General features: G+C 44.0%; 2 protein-coding genes, 1 long non-coding RNA gene and 1 pseudogene across 7 annotated transcripts in view; 1 reads left to right on the top strand and 3 right to left on the bottom strand.

Moving 5' to 3' along the window:
• The window catches only part of LOC139565930 (plexin-C1-like), a 24483-nt gene extending 14098 nt beyond the window's left edge, over positions 1-10385 (top strand). For all 3 annotated transcript variants that reach the window (XM_071386630.1, XM_071386628.1, XM_071386631.1), the window contains exons 20-30: positions 243-389; positions 1386-1554; positions 1744-1844; positions 2646-2718; positions 3457-3491; positions 3573-3668; positions 5775-5938; positions 6235-6382; positions 8726-8866; positions 8961-9035; positions 9565-10385. In XM_071386630.1, coding sequence (XP_071242731.1) covers positions 243-389; positions 1386-1554; positions 1744-1844; positions 2646-2718; positions 3457-3491; positions 3573-3668; positions 5775-5938; positions 6235-6382; positions 8726-8866; positions 8961-9035; positions 9565-9660 — 1245 coding nt within the window. In that variant the 3' untranslated portion in view covers positions 9661-10385. The remainder of the gene's footprint in view (positions 1-242; positions 390-1385; positions 1555-1743; positions 1845-2645; positions 2719-3456; positions 3492-3572; positions 3669-5774; positions 5939-6234; positions 6383-8725; positions 8867-8960; positions 9036-9564) is intronic.
• Positions 9981-15575, bottom strand: LOC139565705 (centrosomal protein of 83 kDa-like; annotated as a pseudogene).
• A 3013-nt stretch (positions 15576-18588) lies between these two features.
• Positions 18589-19850, bottom strand: LOC139565934 (uncharacterized). Of its 2 annotated transcripts, XR_011673013.1 has the most exons (3): positions 19777-19850; positions 18769-18838; positions 18589-18619 (listed from the first exon to the last, which is right to left on the bottom strand). It is a non-coding gene; the product is annotated as an uncharacterized lncRNA (long non-coding RNA). The 2 variants fall into 2 exon arrangements; XR_011673012.1 differs by lacking the exon at positions 19777-19850 and having other exon boundaries at positions 18769-19765.
• A 255-nt stretch (positions 19851-20105) lies between these two features.
• On the bottom strand, positions 20106-26762 carry LOC139565935 (host cell factor 2-like). 2 transcript variants are annotated; one of them, XM_071386640.1, is made up of 16 exons: positions 26477-26762; positions 25872-25996; positions 25482-25645; positions 25039-25241; positions 24744-24828; positions 24551-24654; positions 24096-24338; positions 23676-23867; positions 23328-23392; positions 22961-23141; positions 22824-22873; positions 22600-22743; positions 22233-22418; positions 21658-21955; positions 21468-21543; positions 20106-21325 (listed from the first exon to the last, which is right to left on the bottom strand). In XM_071386640.1, the coding sequence occupies exons 1-16, from the start codon at positions 26664-26666 to the stop codon at positions 21316-21318; spliced, it is 2316 nt and encodes a 771-aa protein (XP_071242741.1). In that variant the 5' UTR covers positions 26667-26762; the 3' UTR covers positions 20106-21315. The 2 variants fall into 2 exon arrangements, with proteins under 2 accessions (XP_071242741.1, XP_071242740.1); XM_071386639.1 differs by having other exon boundaries at positions 25872-26020; positions 26477-26730.
• Positions 26763-27397: the final 635 nt, after the last annotated feature.

Below are 27397 nucleotides of genomic sequence, written 5' to 3' on the forward strand. Positions count from 1 at the left end.
ATCAAAGCCTTATTCATTCATGTTGTATGTATTTATTAGCCTCCATGTCATTATGGTCAGCTCACAGTACATTTTTATTTTTCTCTCATACATTTCCACGTGTGTTTGAGTGTCTCTGTAAATGAGTGTCTGTTTTTGTAACTTTTCATATGAGTGCACGTTAATGAGTTATACCTAATTGTACAAGGGAATACCGGTTTGTGTGTGTTTAACTGAGCTGTGTGTGTGTTGTGTCCCAACAGGAGAGTGTGGGCCAGCCTCTTTTCTTGCTGGTTTGTGCTCTGACCCAGCAGATGTCTAAAGGCCCAGTGGACTCAGTCACAGAAAAGGCTCTCTACACACTTAATGAAGACTGGTTACTGTGGCAGGCTCAGGACTTCAGCCCAATGGTGTGCGCGCACACACACACACACACACACACACACACACACACACACACACACACACACACACACACACACACACACACACACACACACACACACACACACACACACACACACACACACACACACACACACACACACACACACACACACACACACACACACACACACACACACACACACACACACACACACACACATTGCCACACACACACCTTTCCTGGATCTAGGGCGTGGCGAGAGAGGCAATTGGCAGTTCCTACTTCATGTTTTGCTTGTTACCAGAAAAGTTGTGGTTAGAGGAGCTGGTCTGTTAGAAAACATATCTCAGTATGCTGGGGCAAAAGTAGATGGGTAGAAAGTGATGTTACCCTCACAAAGATCCTCAACAAAAACATGTCTTCATAGTTATCGGTTTGTATTCAGCCTATTCTCGAGGCCCATGTGTGTAAATGTATCTTATTAGTATTCTTAGTCTGTGGTTTGTAGATGGGGAGAGCGGCACATGCAATGTTGACAGGAAAAGCTATATATATTTTAGGAAGCTATAAGTAGATATGGCCTCTGATTTCGCACATTTCTCAGTTTCAGTCTCCCAGAAGCAAAAGATGAACCCTTTTAAATTAAGAAACGAATCTAGAAGTAAATGGATTAGAGCCAAAATGGACCCAGACTCTAGTCTTTATAAGCACATGTTGAGCCATATGGTAATCCTGCTGAGACAGTTGCTCAGTGGTTTCTTATACCAGAGAAATGTTATCCCTGTAGTGTATAGGTTTTATTGTATGAAGTTCAACAAGTGATATACACAGACATGAGGCTTTATAAAGCTTTAGCTAACTGTGTGGTTTCCCTGACACAAATAGAAAGATAGTGGGAATGAAGGTTAGCTTCAGTGGTTAGCCACACTGATGAATAGATCTCATCTCACGTTTAATTTTCGAACCTAGCCTACATCATGATGTATGCATGTCTGTTGACCCCCCCGCCTCCCCCCAGAGGCTGCAAGTGCTGTTTGCTGTGGGAACAGACGGAGAGGTCAGTGAGCCTCTGGAGGTCAGTGCTCTGGACTGTGACACGGTGGAGCAGGTCAAGGAGAAGATCCTCCTGGCATTCAAGACCAAGTTTGGCTTCCCCTACAACACCCCTCTCCGACAGATACACATCGGTCAGTTGTAGTACCTCATGTGTCCAAGACATTAGGATAGAATGCAAGAGTGATGAGAGAATTATGTCTCTAAAAGCATGCGTACCTCAAATGAAAACATCTTGATCGATCATACATTCTTGCAAAGGAATGGCTTTCAAATGTTCATTATAATGACTTCTCTCTCTCTCTGTTTCTTGAACTCTGCAGAGTATGAGAAGGATGGAAGGTTTGTCCCACTGAAGGAGGTGGATGCCAGGTCAGGGGTTCTAGGAGAAGTGACCATGCTCAACACACTCAAGCATTACAAGGTTAGAGAACACTACCAAGCTTCCTGATGCAGGAAATAAGCCTAATCTCACGTTCAATATTTCTCTCTTTATCTCAAATCACCATCTAAGACAGATACAAATTTTTTAAAATGGCATGTAGTTGAAGGCCTAAACTTCAAAAATGCAGATGAAAGTTCCAATCCCTTGCAGCTGTAGTACTACTCAATGGCTAATGCCTGGATTGCATCAGTACCGCTGAAGAGCTGCTCTATAGCGTGATTGAAATTTAAAGGCAATGTTCCTGTGTTTGCGGAGACTGCATTCACTATAAACCCTGCATATGTTGGCTCACTCTGAAAATACCTTTTCATTTCAATCGCGCTATAACGTGGATCTTCCGCGATCCGGATTTAATCTAGTCCTGAGTAGTTGTGAGAACTAGACGGATTGGGTTGTCAAATTGTTGCTTAATGTCACCAAACCACATGCACGAATTCGTCAGGTATCTTATAAGCACATAATAAGTAGAGGGTCTTACTAGACTAGAACATCATTGACATTGAATCAGAGTACTGAGTACAGTGTACTGCTCTGCTGCTCTCATTCTGCAGCCTGGTTTTCAAGGCTACTAACAAGCAGTATTAGCTCTGTTCAAGGCAGCCTGGCTAGTAGGACTGAGCTTCCTGTGTCACAACGCCAAACCAGACCACAATTAGATTAGAAGTCCTGTACGTGTTATTAGCCTCTCTGTAGAACATCACTGTATTTTAGGTCTACCAGCTGGTTGAGAAGCTGGTAACTCAGCATTTATCAACCTTCTAACTCAGTGTGTGTCTACAGGTACCGGATGGAGCGTCCATCAAAGTGCTCTCTAAGACCCATCCCACTCTGAGTCCTCAGAGCAGCCTGAAAGGTAAAGGTGTCAACAGAGATTGCTATGCTACAGTGCACCATGCCTCTAAAGCTCCTAGAGTTGTGGACCTTGTACACATCACCTCACACTGTATTAAACAGGGAATGAATGGTGGCGGTGTGTGTGTGTGTGTGTGGGGGGGGTCAAAGCTTCTAATTATAACATAAAGGACCTTTTTGTGAATGACTACACTACACACAGTACACACCAACAGTATTCACACACACACAAGCGCATGCTCATAGTTAATGCTCATCACACTATCACACACGTGTGCACAAAGTAACTTTTCCGATTTGTTTTGTCAAAGTCCATCTTTTATTTATTGGATTTGTTTATTTAAACTTTTATTTTGCCAGGGTGGAGTCCCATTGAGACAAAGGTCTCTTTACAAGGGAGCCCTGCGTGACAAACAATTACTCAATCAAGGCAGCATGGGCGCATAAGAAATACACAAAGAAGCACACAAATAATACAAAACACAATCATAAAAAACAACATTCAACAAAACAAACATACCTCAGCAAAGTTGAGTTGAAAGTAGACATGTTTAGCTCCACATTTACACTCCCCCTCTTTCTAATATTGTTATATGGCAGATGTGAAACACAAGTGAGATGCAAAACCACTTACCTGTGTCAGTTTATATAAAACACTAACAGAAACCAGGAAGCTATTTAGTACAATTGTCTGCTATTTAGTCATCCATGGTGACCTGTTGTTGTGTATTTGTCACAGACGATCAGAACTACTCCACAAAGTACTTCCATCTGGTAAGTGCCAACATGACCTCTGAATTGAATGTCCCTGATATGCATTTGATCTGATTGATTAACAGTGCTCTTTGACTCCAGATTGACCCTGACATTGACCAGGACCAAAAGAAGAACCCGGAGAGGAAGAAGCTGAAACTGAAGGAAGTGTACCTCACCAAGCTGCTCTCCACCAAGGCAAGAAAACTCACTGTTAACTTACATCCTGACCTGTCAAACCAACCCCTTTCAACCTGCCACTGTGCTCTGATAAATGGTTAACTGAAAGATGGAAAAGTCTAGACTCTTCAGTTATGTGTGATCCAGCATACACTTATGAACGTTGCTTTAAAAAAAAGTGGATAGGTACTAAAGTGGCTTGCTTGGAGCTGTCAGTGTGGTTTCAGTGTAAGGGAAGTTTGAAAGACATTTACAATAGGGGATAAAAACTGTAGCTCTTGACAAATACTAAATAAGGATCACATGAGAAAACACTTTTCCATCAGGCAATTATCTCTGCAGTGCATATAAAACATTGCATCAAACAGCTATTTGTTAATTTTCTTAGTCAGCATCCTCACTGAGGTAATGCCATACTTCCTGGTCCCTTATTCACTTTGCGACAAATCTGGTTGAAGTCGGAAGTTTACATACACCTTAGCCAAATACATTTAAACTCAGTTTTTCACAATTCCTGACATTTAATCCAAGTAAAAATTCCCTGTCTTAGGTCAGTTAGGATCAACACTTTATTTTAAGAATGTGAAATGTCAGAATAATAGTAGAGAGAATTATTTATTTCAGCTTTTATTTCTGTCATCACATTCCCAGTGGGTAAGAAGTTTGCATACACTCAATTAGTATTTGGTAGCATTGCCTTTAAATTGTTTATCTTGGGTCAAACGTTTCAGGTAGCCTTCCACAAGCTTCCCACAATAAGTTGGGTGAATTTTGGCCCATTCCTCCTGACAGAGCTTGTGTAACTGAGTCAGGTTTGTAGGCCTCCTTGCTCGCACACGCTTTTTCAGTTCTGCCCACACATTTTCTATAGGATTGAGGTCAGGGCTTTGTGATGGCCACTCCAATACCTTGACTTTGTTGTCCTTAAGCCATTTTGCCACAACTTTGGAAGTATGCTTAGGGTCATTGTCCATTTGGAAGACCCATTTGCGACCAAGCTTTAACTTCCTGACTGATGTCTTGAGATGTTGCTTCAATATATCCACATATTTTTCCTTCCTCATGATGCCAGCTATTTTGTGAAGTGCACCAGTCCCTCCTGCAGCAAGGCACCCCCACAACATGATGCTGCCACCCCCGTGCTTCACGGTTGGGATGGTGTTCTTCGGCTTGCAAGCCTCCCCCTTTTTCCTCGAAACATAACAATGGTCATTATGGCCAAACAGTTCTATTTTTGTTTCATCAGACCAGAGGACATTTCTCCAAAAAGTACGATCTTTGTCTCCATGTGCAGTTGCAAACCGTAGTCTGGCTTTTCTATGGCGGTTTTGGAGCAGTGGCTTCTACCTTGCTGAGCGTCCTTTCAGGTTATGTTGATATAGGACACGTTTTACTGTGGACATACATACTTTTGTACCGGTTTCCTCCAGCATCTTCACAAGGTCCTTTGCTGTTGTTCTGTGATTGATTTGCACTTTTCTCACCAAAGTACGTTCATCTCTAGGAGACAGAATGCGTCTTCTTCCTGAGCGGTATGACGGCTGCGTGGTCCCATGGTGTTTATACTTGCGTACTATTGTTTGTATAGATGAACGTGGTACCTTCAGGCATTTGGAAATTGCTCCCAAGGATGAACCAGACTTGTGGAGGTCTACAATTTTTTTCTGAGGTCTTGGCTGATTTCTTTTGATTTTCCCATGATGTCAAGCAAAGAGGCACTGAGTTTGAAGGTAGGCCTTGAAATACATTGACAGGTACACCTCCAATTGACTCAAATGATGTCAATTAGCCTATCAGAAGCTTCTAAAGCCATGACATAATTTTCTGGAATTTTCCAAGCTGTTTAAAGGCACAATCAACTTAGTGTATGTAAACTTCTGACCCACTGGAATTGTGATACAGTGAATTATAAGTGAAATAATCTGTCTGTAAACAATTGTTGGAAAAATTACTTGTGTCATGCACAAAGTAGATATCCTAACCGACTTGCCAAAACTATAGTTTGTTAACAATACATTTGTGGAGTGGTTGAAAAACGAGTTGTAATGACTCCAACCTAAGTGTATGTTAACTTCCGTCTTCAACTGTATGTGACCATATGCCACCCACTTCCTCCTCTCTCAGGTCGCTGTGCATTCGTTTGTGGAAAACCTGTTCAGAACCATCTGGGGAACCCCTAACCTCAAAGCCCCGCCTGCCATCAAGTACTTCTTTGACTTCCTGGACGCCCAGGGAGAGAGCAAGAGGATCAGTGATCCAGATGTACTACACATCTGGAAAACCAACAGGTATGTGTTCATCTGGGTCATATTCATTAGGTCACACCATAGCAAAACATTTTGCAATGGAAATGAATATGAGCATTTTATTGGACAAGTTCAAGTAGTCCCTCCAATTTCCTGTGTTTTCTCCCATTTGGTGCCTAATGAATATGACCCTGGTGGTACACCTGTTTGAGTATGTTTATAGTAGAATCCATCTTTCTTTCTTGGTTGTATCTACTCATTCAATACTCAATCCACTACTCACTGTATTGGGATAGTGATAGAATGTTTGACTGGTCCTCTGTCCTGCTCCTTCCCAGCCTGCCCCTGCGGTTCTGGGTGAACATCCTGAAGAACCCCCAGTTTGTGTTTGACATGGAGAAGACCCCGCCTCTAGACGGCTGTCTGTCCGTCATTGCCCAGGCCTTCATGGACTCCTTCTCCCTGGCTGAGAAACAGTTGGGCAAGGTGGGGCCAGGACAGAGACATTGCAGAATATAATGACTAACACACCTCATCTCTTGTGCTTTTGTGTGAGTTTCTGCTAATCTCAATGTCAAATATGCAAAAAGAGTTGGTGGTTCAATTCCTGCTTTGGACCTGAGATGTTTTAGGTTCAAAGTTAATTTATTGTGCTTTTGTGTACGTTTCCACAATTCCAATGGTTAAATCCCTGCCTAGCAGCAAAGAGGTTGTAGGTTAAAACCTAATTTATTCTATGTGTCTGAAACTGTCAATGTCAATTAAACAAAGAGAAGCGTAATACATGTTAAGGAATTTGTGGCTCTGGTGCAAGAACCCCGCCCCCTAAGGACAGGGTTGTAGGTTTGAACCTAGGTGCCAGCTCCTGGGCATGGTTGCCTACTGAGGACTCTGCTGGTCAGTGAGTCAGAGCCAATAGTGATGAAGGATTAGTGCTTTTTGAGGTAGTTTCGGTTCGATTATCAGTTTTCGATTTCAAATATATATTTTTAAACATTAAATGCACTATGCGGGAATGCTGTAACACAGAATAAAACATTTAATAAAAGTTCCATGATGGTAGTGACTGCCCATTACTGCTGATCACTTATTAACCATAATTTATTCACATTACTTTAATCAAATATTTCAGTTGTTTAATACATTTGTTTTATTTGATGTCTTTATTATTTCATTCCAAGTCATCATCTCATCTCTATAGAGCTGCTGCCTAGTTAGTTCTTCAAAGTAAATAAGGCATACTTTTATGACTGCTGAATACCTACTACCAATCACTTAGATCGTGTATTTTCAGGTAGAGATACCTCAAGCGTCTTGTCTCCAATGTTCCCTCTAAACTGCACGAGCTAGGCCCGCACCTCCTCCAGGACTGCCTCACAGAAATGTCAGCTCGCGCGGAGACGCAAGAGATGGAACTTCACTGAGTTCACCCCATTAGTTTGCGCTATATAGATCAATGTTTTTTTCTGTGATTGAATCAACATTATATCAGCCTCTTTTCAATGCACCAAAACAAAACAAATCTAACTTTACAAGATTGAGCCTGTGATTTTGTTGTAGGCAGAGCGCAACGGAGTAGAATTATATTGGTGGTTTGCCCACTAGGGGTCTTTCAATCACCCGCTAGTGAATGAATGCGCTTTGCAGATCAGTTCAGAGCCGCTCATGTGAACGTTTGTTGATATTCTTTGCTAGCTAGCGAGTTACTAGCACAGTTATAGATAAGTATAGGTCAGCAATGGGGAGTACTGCTTCCTACAAGAGCACAAAACGTGTGGGCTACATTTCAAGCTGTCTTTGAAAAGCAAGTCAGGTGAAAAGCTTATCTTAATTAAAGGGCCAGTGTTGTATTTTGAGACAGGCTTGAATATGCAAATAAGCCAGTAGTCAGAGGGGTAGCCAACATTGTCTAATTCTCTGTATGGTAATAATACATTTTGTTTTGTAAAGTGGTTTATTGCATCATACAATACAATTTACAGTCACCTATTTGGCCAATAGTGTTACAGACCAAGTAAAAAATCATTAATGTCAAGCCTTCATAATGTAAAATATATATATTTTTAAGTCTAATGCAATGTAGGCCTGAATTGAACACCACATATTAGGCTACTGTAGGCTATATCATAGAAATCAAAAGCTATTTCCATGTTAAAATGTTATGGGATTTGCACCATTGGTTTTGTTGGTAAGTCTACATTATGCTCAAATAGCCTATTGAAATAATTCTCACAACTTTCAAGTTTCCACTCACAAGACCTAAAATTTGCTCAGTGACCTAAAGAATTTTAGGCAACATTGCTTGTCTCTTCTCCCTTTCTGTGTCTGTCCTATACAGACAGGCCAAGTAGGAGCACAATGGATTATGGTCATTCTAGTTAATTACCATATTTTTTTGTGGTAAACTATGTAGAATATTGGCCTGTTGGAAACTACAACTCCCAGCACTGCGCATTGAGCTAACAGGAAGAAGAAAAAAAACGAAATGGAATTCAAATTAATTGAACCGACGTCGATCCATTAGTTGTTTAAAAAAAATGAAAAATAACAAATGTCAGTTAAACGCTCAGCACTAGCAGCGATGGGTATAATGCCGGTAGCCGCTTATGGATTTGACAGCTCTTCCACTGTTCCACCTCCTACACTGTCGGCTAGCGCAAATCTGATTGAATCGAGCCCATAGCTGTGAAACAAAATCCAAGCCACAGACTCTGTCTCATAACTTGCAGGCCTCTTAGAATACCTGGCATTCACAATACAAGAAGCTCAAATGTAAGCACACCTATCACCTAGATTTGACATGACTCTTCTACCCTGTCTCTGTTCCAGCATGACCCAACCAATAAGCTGCTCTATGCCAAAGATATCTCCCAGTACAAGCAGGAAGTGAGGGCCTACTACAAGCAGGTCAGGGACCAGCCACCAATCAACAGCTCTGAGTTCAAGGAGTTCCTGCATGAGGAGTCAAAGGTACCACCCTTCTTCTAGTGGTTCATTTTTCAAATACATCATTATTTTGATATTGTGCTTTAAGGACATTACATTTATATTTCTGTTTCATTAGAAACATGAAAACGAATTCAATGAATCTGCTTCCCTCTGTGAGCTCTACAAATACATGCAGCGGTACTTTGATGAGGTAAACTGTCCGTCTTTTTCGCCCTCCCCTTTAGTAGTCTCACCACCCACATAATCTCCCCTTAATATGCATTCATGATTTTTCCCATAACCTTCACACTTCCCCTGCACGGTCTAATCACTTCAACCAGGACTAAACATCTTGAAAAAGCTGTTGTTCAGGCCAACATGACATGATCATTGTGTAACTGTTAAGATGACTGGCACAAAGCCTAGGTCTTGGGAAATAACTGCAGTGGCAAGGCAGTGGATATAACACAGCCTATACCACTTCTCTGTGTGGTAGGCTGTTTTCAGTTCTTCATTTTGTAATGATCTATGTTGACTGTTTTGAGCTCTACAAGGGCAGCTGGCCATACCTGTGCCAAATATTTAGTTTAAATTCATGCCTAGACTTAGTGTGGAATGATAATCCCCCATTGTGGCATATTGCTACTGGCTGGGGTCTGAAGTTTATGGACACGAGCTGGCCTTTCTCCCCCCCCCCACTTGTAAACAAAAATTGGATGTGTGTGGCGTTTCCCTGGCAGATTAAACTGAAGCTGGATCAGAACGGCGCCCCCATGGAGTTGAAGGAGCAACTGCAGCATGTGAAGAGCCTGTTTGACAGCCTCAACTGTTCGTGAAACTGAGCTCACTCCCTCCCATTCGACATGCTGAAGGCCAGAAAGCTGTTCTAAAGACGGAATGTCAGGAGACTACATAGGGATTTACAATTAAAGAAAATAAAGGAGGGAGGCTTTTCAGATTACTGGGATGAACCAAATGATAGCATGAATTAGCAGGTCACATTCCAGCTAGACACTTACCCAGAAGCAGTATACTCTTATTCTGAAGCTGGGACTTTTGTTTCCTCAACCGAATGACAAAGAAGAGTTCAGCAGCTCTTAGTGTTAATGGTTCACACAAGTAAAGCTCAGAACAAAAAATATGTACACGACCTCAGTAAAGCATAAACATTTATTTGTATGAATTGCAAATACAAAAACACATACATCTTGAAATAACATCACAAAAAAAGTTGTATAAATGTTGTGCAAGTCACAGCTCTTTAGAGCCGTGAAACCAACCTTTTTTAACACAAATGCCTTTAGGACTATCACGCTTTTAAAGTTTCAGAGTGATGGCCTTAGTGTAAACATTTGATACAAATCTCAACAGTCAATTAAAACTTTGAGTAAGTCATTGGTTGGCCATTGATATCATTCTTCACATAGGCATCAACAGTCAAGGCATGGAAGGACTCCAGCACCGTTACTCACCAAGGAATGTAAACATTGAATCTATGTAGCTCTTTCTCTTTTCATTTGATATGTTTTGTGCCAATAAAATCAAAATGTTTTTCACAAAATATTTGAGAGCTCACTTATTAAATTAGAACATCACCAAATAATCACTTTTAGGGAGTAATAAATCCTACAGTGAAGGGCACACTCACTCTCTGGGGGGGGGGGGTCAGAGTGGAGAGGTCAGAGTCCAGGGAGAGAGTCGTGCAGGCTAGAGGCCCCCGTCCATGGGAGGCCCCCGTCCATGGGAGGCCCCAGTTCCACCATCTGCTGCTGCGTAGTACAGGCTAACTCCTCCAGCCTCCAACGCAGCAGTGATAACTCTCTCTGGTGCTGCTCCTCCTGAGAGAGAGGGGTGGGGAGAAAAATGAGAAGGGACAGAAAGGGATGGAGCAGTGACCTCTACCATATTGCTAACACCTATCAAATCAAAGTTTATTGGTCATGTACACAGATGTTATCGCAGGTTCAGCTAAACGCTTGTGTTTCTAGCTCTAACCGTGCAGTAATACACACATAATCAAGAAAAGTATAGCTAAAAATGAGCCATGACAAGAAGTATAAACAAAGTGAGTAATACAGTATGTAAACATTAGTAAAGTGACCAGTGTTAAATGATTATGCTAACTAAGAGCCAATTTATGCTTGATCAGAAAATATGGTCGGAGGCGCCGTATGGATGGAGCGACTCACTTGCGGAGCCCCCAGAGACATGCAGTGGGAAAATTGAGCTCCGTACCACATCACCGTGCACCTCTCAAATTTTGTAACAATGCGGAGGGCTCCGCATTGACCTGATTGCTTGACGGTAGGTGAGGGCGGGAGGTCCTGTATAAACACAAACTCACTTCCTTGACAACAGCTCTGCGCGGCGAAGCACAAGAAGTATGCATGCCCTGACTTCTGCAGAGGCCATTTCACGATAAATGCTGCACGGCCAATGCAGACGTCTGGAATGACCTTGCAGGTCCATTAAGGTTCAGGGCAGGGTACCGGGCGGAGGCCGGCTAGTGATGGATATTTAACAGTCTGATGCCCTGGAGATAGAAGCCGTTTCTCAGTCTCTGTGTCCCAGCTTTGATGCACCTGTACAGTTTCCACCTTCTAGATGTTAGAAGGGTGAACAGACCGTGGCTCTGACGCTCCTCATTCTGGGTGTGGCCAGCAGCATCCTGTAGCGCCCTCTGCTGCTCCAGCTCAGCCAGACGATCCTCCAGCACCGACCTGAACACACACATTATATACACACGCACACCGGTGGAGGCTGCTGAGGGGAGGACGGTTCATAAAATGGCTGGAATGGAGCAAATGGAATGGCATCAAACGCCTGGAAACCATGTGTTTTATACCGTTCCACTCCAGCCATTACCACGAGCCCACCCTCCCCAAATAAGGTACCACCAACCTCCTGTGACACACACACGAGAGGGACACCGAGAGATGGAGAAAAATATGGATCCTAACTTCTCCTCGTGCACGGTGGCTGTTTTGTGAAACTCCTCCTCGCGAGCAGCCTGCACCCTCCGGACGAGTTCCCTCTCCCTCTCAGCCAGGACCTCCTTCTGTCTCTCCACCGTCCCCTTCAACACCTCCACATCAGACTGCATACCTGACAGACAGCCAGAGAAGAAAGGAAGGGGGAGAGAGAGAGAGAGAGAAAGTTGAAGGAGTCGAAAGGAGAGAGACGGGAAGGAAAGAGTTAAGTTTGCAGACTAAAATGAGAGTGATGTACAGTACATGTATGATCAAAACAGAGGTTATTTGTGGAGTTATACCTTCCATTTGGCCCTGTAGTGTGTCTCTCTCCCTCTAGACCTGGCACGCTCCAGCTTCACATTGGCCACCTCCAGCTTGTGAGAGTGCCTCACGCCCTCCACCTGAGACAGAGAAACTGGCATGAGCACACAGCAACCTATTGATATAAGGGGTTATGGTGGGGACTGTGAGTTGATCTGGATAAGAGCATCTGCTATGAGAAACACAGCTGATGATCTCTGGGGTTAGAGGTTAAGGATCATATAGGTACTTACCTGGCTGGTGAGAGTCTTGACCTCTCTCTCAGCCTTGTGTAGTCTGCCGGTCAGCTGGGTGTTCTGTTCATGACTCAGCTGCAACTCGCTCCCCAGACGCTCCAACTGCAGGCGCAGTGACTGCCTCTGCCTGAAACACAATCAAATTATTCATTATTCCACAAATCAAACCAAGCACACAGTAAAGTCATTCTACCTAAGTTAGGACTTACTCCAACAGATATATTTCATCACGTAGCTTAATATTCATAGTGACAATAACAGTTCAAGATTGACAGACAGAGACCACAAGTTTCTTACCTCCAGTGACTTGGCTGCAGCCTGAGATTCTACGAACTGGCAGACCTGGATGCGCTGAACGTTCTCGGCTTGCTGGACAGAGTTGTCCCTCTGGGCCCGGAGCTCAGCCACCTCAGCCTCCAGGCCCTTCAGACGCAGGTGGAGCTGGGCCTTCTCTCTCAGCAGAGACTCAACACGTTTACCGTCTCTAGACGGGTCTGTGCCCTGATACTGGGCCATCAGCTCCTCTCTGTCCCTTTCCAGCCGTGATACCTGAACACACACAACATATCAGAAGAGCAATGTCTATACATACACAAACAGTATTTGGACACCCCTTAAAATGAGTGGGATTGGCCGTTTCAGCCACACTAGTTGCTGAAAGGTGTATAAAATCGAGCACACAACCATGCAATCTCCATAGACAAACATTGGCAATAAATTTGCCTTACCGAAGACATCAGTGACTTTCAACGTGGCACCGCCATAGGATGCCACCCTTCCAACAAGTCAGTTCATCAAATGTCTGCCCTGCTAGAGCTGCCCCAGTCAACTGTAAGTGCTGTTATTGTGAAGTGGAAACATCTAGAAGCAACAACGGCTCAGCTGCGAAGCGGTAGGTCACAAGCTCACAGAACAGGACCGCGTAAAAAAAAAGTCTGTCCTCGGTTGCAACACTCACCACTGAGTTCCAAACTGCCTCTGGAAGCAACGTCAGCACAAGAACTGTTCGTCGGGAGCTTCATGAAATGGGTTTCCATATCCTAACATCACCATGCGCAATGCCAAGCGTCAGCTGGAGTGGTGTAAAGCTCGCCGCCATTGGACTCTGGAGCAGTGGAAACCCGTTCTCTGGAGTGATATATCACGCTTCACCATCTAGCAGTCTGATGGCATCCTCCAAACCCAGATTAGTCCAAGAGAACGCTACCTTCCCCAATGCATAATGCCAACTGTAAACGTTTGATGGAGGAGGAATAATGGTCTGGGGCTGTTTTTCATGGTTCAGTCTAGGCCACTTATTTCCAGTGAATGGAAATCTTAACGCTACAGCATACAATGACATTCTAGACGATTCTGTGCTTCCAACTTTGTGACAACAGTTTTGGGAAGGCCCTTTCTTGTTTCAGAATGACAATGCCCCTGTGCACAAAGCGAGATCCATACAGAAATGATTTGTTGAGATCGGTGTGAAAGAACTTGACTGGCCTGCACAGAGCCTTGACCTCAACCCCATCGAACACCTTTGGGATGAATTGGAACGCAGACTGCGAGCCAGGCCTAATCGCCCAACATTAGTGCCCGACCTCACTAATGCTTTTGTGGCTGAATGGAAGCAAGTCCAAACAGCAATGTTCCAACATCTAGTGGAAAGCCTTCCCAGAAGAGTGGATGCTGTTATTGCAGCAAATGGGGGACCACCTCCATATTAATGGCCATGATTTTGGAATGAGATGGTTCGACGAGCAGGTGTCCACATACTTTTTGTCATGTAGTGTATATGGAAAGACAAACATACTGTATCAGACCTCACATTAAAAACGTTATGTCTCACACACACCTCAGCATCAAAGCGGATCTTCTTCTCCTCTCTCTGGTGGTCAAACTCAGACTTCAGGAAGGTGTAGTCGTACCGCAGCTTGTTATACTCAGACCTGTACTTCTCAGTCTCCTGCAAGGAACACAGAGAAGAGGGCTGGTTATAGTCAAGGAGGAGAAACAGAGAAAGTTGAATTTGAACGGATGTACTGTTTTTTCATTCTCAATAATCCGACAGTTTAAGTGTGATGTCCCACCCATCACTGCCCTCAAAAACATCCAACACTTAGTTCTCAGGCAGTTGCTGTGAAGATAGCGGTTAAAGCTGTGACAGTTCGAGAGCACGGTGGAACTAAAGTGTGAGAATAAGTTAAAATCTATCCAAAGCAACTGAAGCTGGATAGAAGCAGTACAAAGCATAAAAAAACAGAAGCAGAGACAGTCGGAGGTGGTTAAAAGCAGTCAGGAGCAGAGACCAGTAAATAGCATTAGAGAACAGACAGAAGTGTTCTGGGGGCGCGATGCTCACCTCCTCCAGTTTGTTGAAGCGCTCTCTGACAGGCCCCTCCATCTCCTGCTGCACCTGGGCCTTCAACAGCTCCAACCGCTGGGGAGTCAGCACCTTACAAAACAAACCGACTGCTGTACACACTGGCAGAGACAGACACACTGCCATATACAAAGGGGACACTACAGTAGTCATAGGTCAACAGGTGTGTTTTCTATGGACTAGCTCCAGTACCTGTAGTCGTAGCTCCTCCAGCTCCCTGGTCTTGTCCAGCATCTCTCCTCTGAGTTCAGCCAGCAGCAGCTGCAGTTTCTCCTGGGCGGTTTGCTTGTCACTGAGGAGACGCTTCAGCTCTCCCTGCCCCCGGGTAAACTCATCCTGCAGCCTGGGACAAACACAGTGAAAGAGATATATACAAGTGTGAACACATCACACACACACTATAAGTATTACGGTATTATGCACACTTCTCCCGGGTTGTTACCTGGTATGTTCAGCCTTGAGAGTCTGGTAGTTGATTTTGTGGTTCTCACATCTCATTCGCTCATCGATCAGCATCTTCTGCAGCTCCGTGTCGGGCCCCCCCAGCTTCACCGTCCCCCCAGGGTCCAGGCTTGGGAGCAGGGGGGGCGGACTGAGCAAGGGCAGAGGGGTTCATCTCGCCCCTACTGGATGGATATATCAAGAGAGAAGAATAAGGTTAGGGAAAGCGAGAGCTGTGGGTTGTTCCACTCCATCCCTTTTCAAATACATCATCCAATTAGTAAGAAAGATTGACATCAAAGCACGATCCACTTCATCTCCACAAAGGCTTTAGCTCAACAAAATGTATCATAAAACAGAACCAACTTCAAAAAGGGAAGAGGGGCACTGCTCTCCTCTGTTTACAGGTCGGACATGGTAAAGACTGACGTTGAAAGGATGGTACGACGGGTAGGATGGGGCAAATTGCAGTTGTTACCATGGTAGTTCTAAATTCCCCAGCTATTTGTGCAAATGACAACCGCTCAGGTAACTACACAGCCTATGTCTCAAGTGATTTCTCCACTTTCTGTTGTGGATACGCGTGGTCAAGGGAGGGATGATTATGCTTGTGTAACAGTACTCTTCTTGCGTTGTGTACAATCAATCCTCGACACAAACTCCAACGTGTAGCACCAGTCATGGAGATTTATTCTGATAGGAACAGCACAAAATTGCACGTCATGCAATGCGCGGCTCACCATCCAAACTCTGCACTCACGCACGCTGGTTTGGTGCTTGTTCACTGGGCTATGTAGTTACCAAAATAATACAATTACAATATAATATCTTTAACAATGTACCTGATAGGAACAGCACAAAATTGCACGTCATGCAATGCACGGCTCACCATCCAAACTCTGCACTCACGCACTGTACAAAATATATGAACCCCCCCCCACCAGACACAGTAAGTTGCTAGCTAGTACTGGCGGGAATTCTTTACAACAAAATGCACAACCAATATTCTCCAAAAAACACTGCATCTTATGTGTGATGTTCGAATAACATTTACAAACCGGTTGATATAAATTGTACATTTAAATCATCACTTGGGAGTATAAAAATCACTTTTGACGTACAGTGCTTTGCAACCAACAACTTACCGCTGGTTTGGTGCTTGTTCACTGGGACGATTCTAACTGAAACATCCTCCCTCGTAAGCAAGCTACGCAAACCAGCCAATAAGATGCCATGTTGAGTAGGTGAAGGCAAGATAAAACTAAAACCAAAAACCCATTGGCTTAACAATAAAGTGGCAAGGGGAATCACCAATATAACCCTGTTACACTCCCCCCTACTGAATTCCACTTGCAAAGAAAAATAATAAAAATACAAAACAGCACTGTGCAAACATACCAGATACAGAGACACTCAACATACAGTGGGGAGAACAAGTATTTGATAACCTGCAAAATCGGCAGTGTTTCCTACTTACAAAGCATGTAGAGGTCTGTCATTTTTATCATAGGTACACTTCAACTGTGAGAGACGGAATCTAAAACAAAAATCCAGAAAATCACATTGTATGATTTTTAAGTAATGTAGACTCTGCATTTTATTGCATGACACTAAGTATTTGAGTCACCTAGACCATACTCAGTAAGAATTCCGAGCTCTCACAGACCTGTTAGATTAATTCCTTTAAGAAGCCCTCCTAGTTCTCCACTCATTACCTGTATTAACTGCACCTGTTATGTGAACTCGTTACCTGTATAAAAGACACCTGTCCACACACTCAATCAAACAGACTCCAACCTCTCCACAATGGCCAAGACCAGAGAGCTGTGTAAGGACATCAGGGATACATTGTAGACCTGTAATCAAGGCTCGGGATGGGCTTCAGGACAATAGCCAAGCAGCTTGGTGAGAAGGCAACAACTGTTGGCACAATCTATTAGACAAATGGAAGACGTTCAAGATGACGGTCAATCACCTTCGGTCTGGGGCTCCATGCAAGATCTCACCTCAGTGGGGCATCAATGATCACTGAGGAATGTGAGGGATCAGCCCAGAACTACACGGCAGGACCTGGTCAATGACCTGAAGAGAGCTGGGACCACAGTCTCAAAGAAAACCATTAGTAACACACTACGCCGTCATGGATTAAAATCCTGCAGCGCACGCAAGGTCCCCCTGCTCAAGCCAGCGCATGTCCAGGCCCGTCTGAAGTTTGCCAATGACCATCTGGATGATCCAGAGGAGGAATGGGAGAAGGTCATGTGGTCTGATGAGACAAAAATAGAGCTTTTTGCTCTAAACTCCACTCGCCGTGTTTGGAGGAATAGAAGGATGAGTACAACCCCAAGAACACCATCCCAACCGTGAAGCATGGAGGTGGAAACATCATTCTTTGGGGATGCTTTTCTGCAAAGGGGACAGGACGACTGCACCGTATTGAGGGGAGGATGGATGGGGCCATGTATCGCGAGATCTTGACCAACAACCTCCTTCCCTCAGTAAGAGCATTGAAGATGGGTCGTGGCTGGGTCTTCCAGCATGACAACGACCCGAAACACACAGCCAGGGCAACTAAGGAGTGGCTCCGTAAGAAGCATCTCAAGGTCCTGGAGTGGCCTAGCCAGTCTCCAGACCTGAACCCAATAGAAAATCTTTGGAGGGAGCCGAAAGTCCGTATTGCCCAGCGACAGCCCCGAAACCTGAAGGATCTGGAGAAGGTCTGTATGGAGGAGTGGGCCAAAATCACTGCTGCAGTGTGTGCAAACCTGGTCAAGAACTACAGGAAACGTATGATCTCTGTAATTGCAAACTAAGGTTTCTGTACCAAATATTCAGTTCTGCTTTTCTGATGTATCAAATACTTATGTCATGCAATAAAATGCAAATTAATTACTTAAAAATCATACAATGTGATTTTCTGGATTTTTGTTTTAGATTCCTTCTCTCACAGTTGAAGTGTACCTATGATAAAAATTACAGACCTCTACATGCTTTGTAAGTAGGAAAACCTGCAAAATTGTCAGTGTATCAAATACTTGTTCTCCCCACTGTATATATTTCTTTCTTTAACCTCACGTCAAAATCTAACCTATATCTAGTACACTGGTAAAACTCACCCTACTTATATCAGATATACATTAGAATTGCAAATAAACAAGTAACACAAAAGTTATCGTTTATCTGTGAAGTGTCTCAGCCAGAGAAATCATCAATTTCGATAATAAAACGTTGGTGGCGCCCTCTTGTGGCGAAATGCGATATCGCCATAAACTGCACCAGCAACGTCTTATCTGATTCTTCAACGGCAACCACCGCGAAGTTCTGAGATGGAAATCCAGCGAAGGATGATCCGATCCAGAAGAACGGTCGCGGCACCACTGTAACAGTACTCTTCTTGCGTTGTGTACAATCAATCCTCGACACGAACTCCAACGTGTAGCACCAGTCATGGAGATTTATTCTGATAGGAACAGCACAAAATTGCACGTCATGCAATGCACGGCTCACCATCCAAACTCTGCACTCACGCACGCTGGTTTGGTGCTTGTTCACTGGGCTATGTAGTTACCAAAATAATACAATTACAATATAATATCTTTAACAATGTACCTGATAGGAACAGCACAAAATTGCACGTCATGCACTGCACGGCTCACCATCCAAACTCTGCACTCACGCACTGTACAAAATATATGAACCCCCCCCACCAGACACAGTAAGTTGCTAGCTAGTACTGGCGGGAATTCTTTACAACAAAATGCACAACCAATATTCTCCAAAAAACACTGCATCTTATGTGTGATGTTCGAATAACATTTACAAACCGGTTGATATAAATTGAACATTTAAATCATCACTTGGGAGTATAAAAATCACTTTTGACGTACAGTGCTTTGCAACCAACAACTTACCGCTGGTTTGGTGCTTGTTCACTGGGACGATTCTAACTGAAACATCCTCCCTCGTAAGCAAGCTACGCAAACCAGCCAATAAGATGCCATGTTGAGTAGGTGAAGTAAAGATAAAACTAAAACCAAAAACCCATTGGCTTAACAATAAAGTGGCAAGGGGAATCACCAATATAACCGTTACACTTGATTTCAAACACTGCACTCGACATCATCTCAAGCACCCCACTCACCCTGGATAAATGTAGCTATCTACTCAAAGAACAAAGACAGGATGTCAGACGTACTAAATACAGGCAAGGCGATCCAGCAAAGACAAACAGTCCCAGCACTGCACACTAAACAGTTCAGCTAACTGTCTTACCCGTAACGTTACTATGCAAGTACAGACAGTGGTGAGTAACTTTAGCTAACGTTAATACTTGATAGCATAACTGTGTTTTGCTGATCACTGTCGCACAAAAACAAATATCAAAGATATCCAAGCTGTCATCAGTAGCTAGCCAGTCATCTAGAGAAATAACTAGTGCTACTCTTTTCGAAAGTGGCGCTTTAACTCCCACGGTTCTAGCCAACTAGATAGTTAGCTTGCGTGCTAACAACTGGTCACTGAACAATGTCAAATCAGTTATCAAGCTAGCTCTTGGGCACAATTTAGAATGCTACCACTTTAGCGATAATAATATGCTCTGTTTTGATCGTTGCTTACCTCTTGAACTCGTTGCTTACCTCTTGACACCTTGACAAAACGAGCTATCCTGCGGAGAACTAGACTCGCATGGAATCATGGGAGATTTATATTAACTCTACTTCAATTTTAGCCCCATGTGGTTAAATGGCAACATTACATAGGCTCTTGGAAAGGGCTAGTGAGTCCTGAACACTTGCTACAATGAATTTAAGTTTTCAGTTTGATCCATTTTCACAAATTAAATAAAGGTTTTGCGGTGTATTTTGTAATTTACCGGTAGATGTTAATTAACTAATGCCAACGACGACCTGATTTCAGACAATGATCACACGCACTGATAGTCAATGCTCATTAGCAGATTGTCAAGACCAGTTTTATTTATTGGTGTTTTTTAACTACATTTGGACTGTTAACAAAAGTCCACAATGTTCTAGGTTCTCCTTTGACACATTGTACAACATACACCTACCAAGAGTACAGGGATAACATAGTCATGCTGCCCAGATTATTTTTTCAATATAACCCTGTAACAAAACAGGAATGTTAAAACAATTCTCTCCTGTAATGAGCTCATATTAACAAAAAAAAGAGATCTAGGCTACATACTCACTGAGTAACATATGGTAAAAAATGTTAGTTGTTTCAACAAAAAATATTTGAATCATATGCAGCTTCGCTTTCGCCATACTAAGTAGCTTTGGAATCAGATGGAATTAATGTCTGGATCAAATCTACTATTCAATTCGTAAACATGAGCAGCCCAAAGAAATCTAGTGAATTCCACATTGCATGGTGAGCTACAGTGGTGTAAGAGAGGAAAGGTAGTGTCAATCACTGTATTTATGTATTAACAGAAGTATGGATAGCTTAAGATACAAACGCATGGCTTACTTCCTATGGCTACAAAATAAAAATAAAGACAATTGAATAAAGGATAAAAAACAGTATCCATAAATATGAAATGGTAAATGAAAAACATAAATTGATGGACTCAAACCCTCACATTCCATACCCACAAGGCATGTAAGAAGTGCTGTGTTGGAATCATGTTATACTTTAAAAAAATACTTCTTCTGCATGCTGAGGCTGAAATACAACCATTGACTTGGCCCAAATTATAAATACACAAAATATCGCACTACTATTCAATTCAAGTTTGCTACATGTTAATTATAGTGAAGCAGTCGCTGGCCGGTTGATCATCATCCCCATTCAAAACCCCTTCATACACTAAGGCACATTCATTCCTTGTCTGTTTGACAAGAGGGGAAATTCTCTGGTCATAACATCAGTTAACTATTTAACTTCAAAAATACTAATGGAAGTACAACTTTTTGTACACTATAATGTAATACAGTGTGGTCAAATGACAGGTGGAAGTTAACACACGCAACAGTTATGTACAACAATTAGAAAAAACATAAAAAATAACTTAAAAATCTATAAGTTCTGTACAGCCTTTTTGTGGGGGACATGGCTCGGGTTGGAAAGTAGTCATGCCCTCTGACTAGTTACATCATCTTTCCTGGGTATCGGCGAGCGTCTGGCAGTCCATCTTCAACCTGAGCTGCAAGACACGAGGAGAAAAACAACAACAATAAGTCCTCTAACATCAAACTCTAAAAAGAGCAAGCCTGACAATGGCAGGGGACAACTCATCTAATATAAACCTTCTAAGGTTTAGTCAGATGAGAGCAGAGCTTGTTCACCTGTCTGCTGCCTCCTGTTCTGCTTCCGTGGGGCTGCCATCTGGTTGTGACGACGAGGCTTTGAGTTTACTGGCATCTGAAAGGAGACAGAGCCCATGGTTAGAGACCACTCAGTTGTGACAGTCAGTATGCCACTAGAGTACTGATTCAGAGTCAGGATAAACACCCCCCCACCCGTCTTGCCGCGTACCCTGTAGCCAGCGGATCTGTGTGGCGGGCCCGTAGCCCTGCTCGTTCTTGGCCGCGATGCGGAAGACGACAGCTGGCCGGTTGGGGGCGGAGCTGTCGATGTAGGCGTTGGCCAGGTGGGCGGGGCTGACGGTGCAAGAGGTCTTGGTGCCGCGGTAGATCCTGATGAAGGCCAGCTGGCCAGGACGCTCAGAGCTGCTGGACCGGCTCTTCCTCACTGCCAGGTACATGGAGTACTCCAGGATCTTACCTGACGGGGAGGTGGGGGAGTCCCACGTGATGTGGACAGAGTCATTAGCCTGGGGGGAGGGAGGGAGGGGGTGGTTGGTTGATAAAGGATGAGAGGCAAAACAGCTAATTTAGGAGAAACAATGATACACATATGATAAAACTAGAAATATATTGTGGAACTAGAAAGGCAGCAAGAGATCACAATCTCCCATGTGAGCTCTCTGAAGCCTCTGTTGAACAATAACGAATGCTGGCAGCACATTCTGTTAATGTGCTTGGCCTCATTTACACCCCTCATCAGTAACCTTCTCTGTGTGTAAAGTAGGCTGTGGGAGTGTACTGTACCTTGGTGATCTTGACAGCTGAGGGCGCTCCGGGAAAGCCGGGCTGGCAGGTTTTGAACTCGCTGGCAGGGCTGAAGTCTCCCTGACCACAGCTGTTGATGCCTGCTACTCTGAACCTGTAGGCTACACCTGGACACAGTTCCTGCTTCTCCCTCCACTCATAGTCCTGAGGCCCCTGCAACTTAATCTGTGGGAGTGTGGAAAATGGTGTGTGTGTGTCAAATTAGAAAATCAATAAACAGATTAGAGACAAATTAACAAAAATGACTGCTAGCTGAAGATGGTTTCTGCATGTTATCTGCACACATTCTGGGGCATGTTTTTCATTATATACTGTCATTTAAGATTCAAACCAAGATGTGGCTTACCTCTTTAGTGTTAGTGGGTCTGCTGTAGATGGTGGGAATAATGTCATTCTCAGGTGGCAGGTAGTAGTGGGTAACCTCAGAGAACAGGGTTTTGAACACTCCAGCATCAAACCACTCAGACTCATCTGATTTCTCACCAGATACCTACAGGGCACAGACAGGGGTTACTTCCTTCAGTCTCTGTGGTAGAAAAATGAATAACTTCATTAGTATTCTAATCTTACCTTGCATTTGACAGTGTTGGGATCTGAGGAAGTGCTGTCAGGTTCTTGTCCTGTGAATGAGGAAGGACTGTCATTGGTTATGTCGATGATATTCAAACCATACTAGTAAAAAGCTAGCTTGGGGTCCATGCTGTTACCTGGCTGGTGCTCACTGCTCGCCATTGTGTCTGAGCGCTGGGAGGTTTTTGTGGGGTCACCCTCCTGTCCCAAGGGCTCGGAGTGTGTTTTTCCACTAGCATCACTTTCTCCCTCTAGATGGGGGTCTCGAACAGCCTCTGACACTTCCACGGGAGTCACCTTCTGCCCTGCAGCCACCTCCTGGCGTGCGGGGGGGAAGAGACCGCAATATTCAGTGTCAGTCAATGTAGCATTAACAAAATCGGGATGTAACATTTAGCTTAGCTATTACGGTCTCAATGGCAGTACTAACACCATCTGAATATAGCACTTTCCCAGCACTGTAGCGAAAACAACTGGATATGGGTATAAGGGTCACCATCTGACCTGTTGGGACGTCTTCTGGGCTTCCTGTGAGGTGGGGTCGTCTGGGACCTGAGCTGACTGGACATCTGGAGGAAAAAGAGCACATCAAGCATAGCTTTACATATATGCCTCTTCTTAGCCTGCTTCAACCTTCAACCCTGGCCCAGTACAGACGTCAACCCTGGCCTTGAGAGTGGACCAGATGGCCCTGGACAAAGGCTTCTGCTTCTAAACCACTTTCAAAGCCAATAGCTTGGCATCAGACAGACCTCCTCTGAAGGCCATGTGAAATTCACTGTTGTCATTCCTATTCAAATTAGTGGTCTCTGATTGGTTGTGTGTGAGCAGCAGGTAGATTTCTCCTCTCACCTTGGTCCTGGGGGTTCCTATCCTGGCCACCTGTGCTGGGTCGGGCTGTGGGGTTGGCTGGGGTGTTAGAGGAGGAGACGGGCTGCAGCTGGAGGATGTAACACTCTGCTGCAGGTAGGGGGCGCCAGGCCACATGGAGCATGTTGACGGTGGACTTGACCAGTAGTACTGCTGCTGGGGTGGAGGGCCGCTCTGAAAACACCACAAGTCACAGTTAGATTGTAGCAGCAAAATGGCCTTGCAGATAGCAAGTGTGAACAAATGAGAAATACACTCTCTTCACCGACTTTCCTAGTTAAATAAAGGTTTAAAAAAATATATACAAATATGCTTTAAAGATGGTATGACTCTGCAGCACATTTTGAGCTACAGTAATAAGACATATGCTGATATTAACAGTATCCTTGTCTCTCTTCTCACCTGTCTCCAGATACCACAGGTCCTTGCAGCACACCTGGTAGTTCCAACTCTTCCGGTAGCCGTCACGGCCGCTCCAGATGTAGAGGCGGGAGCCGACAGAGGCAGCACAGTGGCCTGCTCTGGCTCGGGGTCCCCCGCTGTTGGGCTGGGGCTCTTCCTGGTCCCCCTGACCCTGCTGGTCTCCCTGGCTCACTGTCTGCCACTGTTGCTGATCTGGGCCAAGGCTCTGCCATGTCATGGTGTCTGATATCAACAGGAAAGGGGGTAAACTGTTTAAGCACTTTGTAACATCTGCGGATGTAAAAAGGGCTTTATAAATACATTTGATTGATTTCACCTTACTGGGTTCAATTCAATATGATGATTCTCATAATATGAATTTAAATGGAATGCCTGTTATGTGACCAGTCAGATACACTAAGTGATAAGCATGTAATAATGAGTATGATACTGACCTAAGTTGAGCACGGATAAGGAGTTGGTACAGATCCATTCAGCTCCCAGGGCGTTAGGTGTGTCTGTCTCTGGAACGGGGACCCATCCCCCGAAAACATACATCCTTCCCACACAGAAAAAAAACATATTAGGCAAACATCCATGATGCCACACAAACATATACAGCACACACAAAATACATATTTCCATTACTTGTTTTCTATAACGTTGGCAGAGTGAAGGCTTCTGGGTAGAGGAGGGGGTCCTTTAGTGTCAGGTATAGACCATGTCATAGATTCTAAAGAGCAGACGGAAGAGAGTGGAGAGCCAGTTAGATTACCTCACTTCAATCAGTTCATCAACACAAACACAAGGTTGCGGTTTAAAAAACTGAAGGTTGGTTACTGCTACAGCAACCTGAATTCACACCAAGGAGGTTAGTTCATTCAAAGTGTTGTGGTCAGATTGTGGTTCATCAACGCATGTTAGTAGACTGAGATGAGGTTACCGAGGTCAAGCTGCCAGAGGTCGTCAAGGCGACTGCCTCTCATCCCTCCGAAGATGTAGAGTTTGGGGGAGCCTGTCCCAGTGTATGCCACCGAGGTGTGGGACTCTCGAGCCCACGGACCCACACCCTTAGTATCCGGAATGTTCCAACCCTTCACCCCTGACACTGACTGCAGCTCCAGCTCATAAAAGTCATCTAGGTACCTGCAGAGTGAAAACAGAGAGCCAGTGGGATGAGAACTAGCCTGGTCCCAGATCTGTTTATGCTGTCTTGCCAACTCCTATGGTCATTGGTGTGGCCAAACAGATCTGGGTCCAGGCTAGATGAGAACATCATTAGTGACAGAGCAAACATTAAGGTTTCTTATGATTATCACAACCCTCAGTACCCTGATTAGAGAAGCTGCGTTGGAGACTGTTGGAGCTAGGTACATAGCTCCATACCTTGGGACATTGCCATTAGGGTCCTCACTGTCATTGGCCAGTCCCCCAAACAGGTAGCACTTGTTCCCAATGAGGGTGAAGCTGTGTCCGAGGCGGGGACATGGAGGCGGCATGCCGTTCTTGGGTGGCCTGGGTTTCAGCTTCTTCCACAGCCAGCGGCTCGCCTGATAGACAAGGGGTCAAAGGTCAACTACGGCATCTTATCCAGCCGAGTGACTACATACAATCTACTGTACAATCTAAGGGGGAAATATGTTGTGCTTGTGAAGACCTTCCATCAGAGCTACAGGTCTGTGAATGACAATTCTGCAGCACACTCTTCACCTTATGCATAAAACATGACAAGAGGATGTTTATGACAGAAGACGCAAGTGAGTGCGAGAGCCTCACCTGTAGCTCGTACAGGCTGTTGTTGTATTTGCCAAATTCCACCATGCCGCCAAAGACGAGGATGCGGGTTCCCTCACAGGCAAAACCATGGGCAGCACAGCCTGGAGGGATGTCCCCTCTCACCGCTGGGAGAAACCACTGCTTAGAGACTAGACAAAGGGCTAGAGGTCTGATCACCTGAGAATAACTCATGTTTACTCAATCATAATACACTGTGTGACTATAATTACGCAATATAACTTATAAAAGCTAAGTCGACAATTGTTTGTTTGTTAGCTACATGGCCTCGAGATTCTCCAGTGATCATCTGTTCCACACCACATCAATTGTATACTAGCCAAGTTAGCTATTCTCCACAGAAACTACATCTGATAACAACCATAGGCAGTAGATAGACATTTGGTTAGCTTCGCTAGCTAACGTTAGCCAAGTAAGCAAGCTGGCTGCTTAGCTTCAGGGAATGTTTGTGAAACTTTCAAGGCATTAACATATTAGTCGCACCAGATGGATAGGAAAACCAAATAGTTAAGTTAGCTCACTTCTCAAACACAAAATGTGTAGCATCCATTAGCTAGCCAAAATAGTTAATTAACGCGTTAGCCTACCGGTGTTGTAAACATGGAGCTCCTCCGCTATCCCCTCGTTTCCACCTCCAAACACGATAATAAGTTCCCGAATAGCCACTGCTCGGTGTCCGTGTCTTGACCGGGGAATAGGTCCAGTAAATGAGTTGACTTTTTTCCATAAAGGGTCCATTGTTCCGTCAGGAACGCTACACACCGGGGTTCGGTCCATGAACGGTTACGGCAGTTTGGCGCTGTTTGTTGTTACCAGAGAGAAATAGGCGGAGCGAGGTGGCAAACTCTCGCGTTGTTCCCTTCACCGAAAGTGCAAAACTAAACAGAGGAAGTTGCAATTCTTTTGTATCGAAATAAATGGAAAAGTGTCAAATTTGGACATCATATTTTTGTTGTTGCCAATAATAGGTGTTGATCCAATTTGTGGATTTGTATTTCCGAAGTGATTTCTAAGCTACTATATGCTATACAAATTCAGTTTTGACATCCTACCAACTCTAGGCTTGCCGAAATGCCAGAGATAGCCACTCAAGAAATTGAGTTGAGCCAGAGTTTAACGTTTGATTTTAGTTTTACTCCTTGTCCTCCACTTATACCCTTGACCTACTTTGTCTGCATTATTTACTGGTAATACAACAAGCTACAACATTCAAGAAATATCCCGAAACACTCTTTCTCCAGCCTCACATGATGCAAGTGGAGAAGATCCACCATTTTTCTTAGAGAACCTATATTTTAAAAGTGTGCTTGTGCGTGAGTATGCGTGTGTAATAGACACATGCATTGAAATTTTGAAAAATGTGTAGTTATATTCCAATAAAGTTAGATCTATATCTTTTTTTAAATATACAAGTAAGAAAGCCTTAAGATAAATAATTCACTTGTTTAGAGAGAAACATTTGTATAATTTTAGATTAAAGTAGTAATATGTTGGATGAGTGTGTTGGG

Source organism: Salvelinus alpinus, chromosome 37, assembly GCF_045679555.1.
Source record: "Salvelinus alpinus chromosome 37, SLU_Salpinus.1, whole genome shotgun sequence".
Taxonomy (NCBI): Eukaryota; Metazoa; Chordata; class Actinopteri; order Salmoniformes; family Salmonidae; genus Salvelinus; species Salvelinus alpinus.

Coding starts and splice junctions, on each gene's coding strand:
- LOC139565935 (XM_071386639.1), bottom strand. CDS start 26,666: ATGGACCGAACCCCGGTGTGTAGCGTTCCTGACGGAACAATGGACCCT. Junction 24,829..25,038: donor CCTCTGGCAGCTTGACCTCG/GTAACCTCATCT, acceptor TCTGCTCTTTAG/AATCTATGACATGGTCTATA. Junction 23,393..23,675: donor TAGGAACCCCCAGGACCAAG/GTGAGAGGAGAA, acceptor TTTTTCCTCCAG/ATGTCCAGTCAGCTCAGGTC.